Raw genomic sequence first — 3306 nt, 5'->3', positions numbered from 1 at the left:
ATGCAAGCGGAGCACCTGCAGGCGCAAGACATCCTGAGACTAGAATCCACATGGAAGATACAGAGCAAAGAGATGCAAAGAGGAGCTGAGGTTTTACAGACGAACCCAACCCAAGAGCCCTTCTGCATCTCAGCCTTGGCTTTCAAGACACCAACCACCAGCCACCAAAGGTCTTGGGGGCAGTGTTACAAACATCTCACAGTAAACAAACCAGTAAGCTTTGTCTGGGGACAAACTCAGCAATAACAAGGAAGAGGACTGTTGAGACTCGAATGGTGCACGGCACCCCAGGGAGGGATATAAAAGCCCGATGCCCAGACACCTCGTCACTCACCTGCCACTCACACCCCCACCCAGCTCACCCCCCAGCACAAAACCCCGACATGGTCGATGCCTGCGGCTCCAGGACCTGTGTTATAGCTGCGTCCACCCTGTCTGTCTGCTCCAGTGACCGGAGCTATGGCAGCCGGGTCTGCTCACCCAGTGCCTGCACCGGCTCCTCCTGGCAGGTGGACAATTGCCAGGAGACGTGCTGCGAGCCCCCCTGCTGCAGCCCCGCCCCCCGCCTGGCCCTCGTCTGCACCCCAGTGAGCTGTGTGTCCAGCCCCTGCCTGTTAGGCTGCACCAGCTCCTGCTGCCAGCAGTCTAGCTGCCAGCCATCCTGCTGTACCTCCTCCCCCTGCCAGCCGGCCTGCTGTGTGCCCGTCTGCTGCACGTCCGTGTGCTGCACGCCTGTGTGCTGCGAGGCCTCCCCCTGCTCGGCCGCCTCGTGCTGCCAGCCCAGCCCCTGCCCCTCGTCCTGCTGCAGACCCTCGTCCTCCGTGTCCCTCCTCTGCCGGCCCGTGTGCCGCCCCGACTGCCGCGTGCCCATCTCCTCCTGCGGGGCCCCCGCCTCCTGCTGCCAGCCCAGCTGCTGCCGCCCGGCCTCCTGCGTGTCCCTGCTCTGCCGCCCCGCGTGCTTCCGCCCCGCCTGCTGCGTGCCCGCCTCGGCCTGCGAGTCCTGCTGCTGACCGGGCCCGGGGCCAGCCGGGCTCAGGTCCCCCCCGTGACCTGGTCCTCCCAGCCTCCCCTCAGTCCTGATCAGGGTCAGGTGGCTGTCCCCACTCAGGACAGGGTCCCCTCATGTCCCCACTATCCTGACCTGACCTCTGAGCCCTGCTCCCAGGGCTCCTGCCTCCCAGGAGGTGCCGCCACCCGCCCCTGGGTCACCTCCCCTCCCTCTCCGTTCCTCTGCCCGGGTCCCTCGGCCTGGACTTCCCACCTGCCAGCACCTCCTTGGGCACCTGGAGAAATAAACTCTCTTTTCACCTGACCAGCTTCCTTCCACCTTCACTGGGGGGCAAACAGGGTTTTTATCTGACTCTGGTCTCCAGCAGCTGTGGGTGGTCTGGGTGTGTGACTGAGAGGTAGAAACAGTATCAGGAAGGCGGTCGCAGGTGCCCAGGCCCCCAGGCCCCAGGCCCTGCAGTGCCCCGAGGCCCCTATCTGGGAGGTCTGGGAGTGGGGGACACAGGAGTCCCAGCTGCAGGGCCTCTCTGGGACCTGGAGAACCCAGCGTGGCCTCCACGTACCAAGTGCCAAGGACCACAGCCCACCTGACGACGTGGTACCAGGCGGCCCTCCTGCCAGACAAGGACGGAGACAGCAAGGATGGTCCCATGGGGGCCTGGCCAGTCTGCGCCCCGGCCCCGCCCCCACCCCCTGCTCATCCTCGGGGCTTTACACAGGGGACCTGTGCTCTCTGGGCCCTCCCTCCACCTCCCCGAGGTCATCAGAGAGCCTGGAGTTGGCAGCGACTCGTGCTGAAATGCAGGGCCCTTGGGCCCTGTGGCCCCACCCCGAGGCCCCATCGTTTCACCCCCGCCTCCCCACCCTCAGACGGATCCCCGGCGCATGGCTGCGTTAGCTGGTGCCCCTCCCCTGACCTGAGGCTCGGGGTGGTCTCCAGCCTTTAGCCAGTGCCCTAGGGCTCCCCTGCTCCCCCTGGGGCTTCCTGGCCAGCGGGGGCCCTGCTCGGTGTCACGCTGGGGCTGCCTGAGCACAGGTGGGGCTGGGAGGAGATCCCAGGGGAGTGGGGACAGTGGCAGGAGGGTGGGACTTCCCTGAAAGAGGCCACCCCTCCAATGGGCTCACAGAGTCTGCTGAGGTATGTGGGGCGAGGGTCACAGGAGCTCAGAGCCTCCCTGGCGGACCCCGGGCCAGGCTGGGACCGGGGGCCCCAGGCCACAGAGAGTGCAGCTCCTCGCTCTGGCCCTGGTCCTCAGAGTCTCAATCTGTCCACACAGCAGAGCACCCCCCCCCCCCACCGCCCCAGCCTGACATCCCACTGCGTCTCAGCTTTCCCAGCACCCCTGCCACTGGCCCGTGGCTCCTACACGCCCTGTGTTACCCAGTGCCCTTAACCCCGCAGCTTCCCTGCCTGTCCATCCTTCCCGGCCACTCAGCCAAATGCCAGCCAGCTGGGGCCTTCTGTGTAGACGAGCCCTGCTGCCGCCATGGACGACCTGTCTCTGCCAACCCCGTGCCCTTCTAGAATCCCGGACCGTGGGGGTGGCCTCAAGTGTTGGCTCCCGTCAGGGCTGTGCTGCGGGGGCTTGGGGACACTGAGCTCGGCCCTCTGCCCTAGGACTGGGTGGGCTGTGGGGTCCCACCTACCCACGAGGTTAGCGGCGGTATCACCAGACTGCCTCGAGCCGGCGGAAGAGCAGGAGCAGCGGTTAAAGCAAACACGGACGCACCTGAGGGCACAGAGGACCCCATGACCCAAGACGGCAGAGGACAAGTGGAAACGCAAACCGAACTGACACAGGAGATGCTCGGCTGCGAAAACCAAACCGAGGAAGAAGGCCCGAGAGGAAACGCTGGTGAACTGTCAGTCCAGCGTAACCCTAACCCGAACCCTACCCTAACCCTAACCCGAACCCTAACCCGAACCCGAACCCAGAACCCTAACCCTAACCCGAACCCGAACCCTAACCCTAACCCGAACCCTAACCCTAACCCTAACCCTAACCCCTAACCCTAACCCTAACCCTAAGCCTAACCCGAACCCGGAACCCTAACCCTAACCCGAACCCGAACCCTAACCCTAACCCGAACCCGAACCCTAACACGAACCCAAACCCGAACCCTAACCCTCTAACCCTAACCCTAACCTGAACCCTAACCCTAAACCGGAACCGCCTTGAAACCCAGGAAAGGCTCAGCTCCACCAGAAATCAGGGCCGTCCTCACCCGTCGCCCAGCACGAGTGGAAAAGTCCGACCACGCGGCGGGCAGCGCTGGCGGACTGGGGCTCGGTGTGCC

The 3306-nt window shown here is 64.9% G+C and overlaps 1 protein-coding gene across 1 annotated transcript; it reads left to right on the top strand.

The window, feature by feature from the left end:
* The first annotated feature begins 383 nt into the window (after window positions 1-383).
* LOC125119292 (keratin-associated protein 10-8-like) lies at window positions 384-1010 on the top strand. The gene has a single exon (XM_047766129.1). The coding sequence runs from the start codon at window positions 384-386 to the stop codon at window positions 1008-1010; it is 627 nt and encodes a 208-aa protein (XP_047622085.1).
* The last annotated feature ends 2296 nt before the right edge of the window (window positions 1011-3306 follow it).

The sequence above is a fragment of the Phacochoerus africanus genome, unplaced genomic scaffold (assembly GCF_016906955.1).
Source record: "Phacochoerus africanus isolate WHEZ1 unplaced genomic scaffold, ROS_Pafr_v1 Scaffold_38, whole genome shotgun sequence".
In the NCBI taxonomy this organism is placed as follows: domain Eukaryota; kingdom Metazoa; phylum Chordata; class Mammalia; order Artiodactyla; family Suidae; genus Phacochoerus; species Phacochoerus africanus.
The sequence above is the reverse complement of the archived record's forward strand: the minus strand, read 5'-3'. Positions and strand labels throughout refer to the sequence as shown.

Excerpts from the sequence above, each read along its gene's own strand:
- LOC125119292 (XM_047766129.1), top strand. The coding sequence starts at position 384 with ATGGTCGATGCCTGCGGCTCCAGGACCTGTGTTATAGCTGCGTCCACC.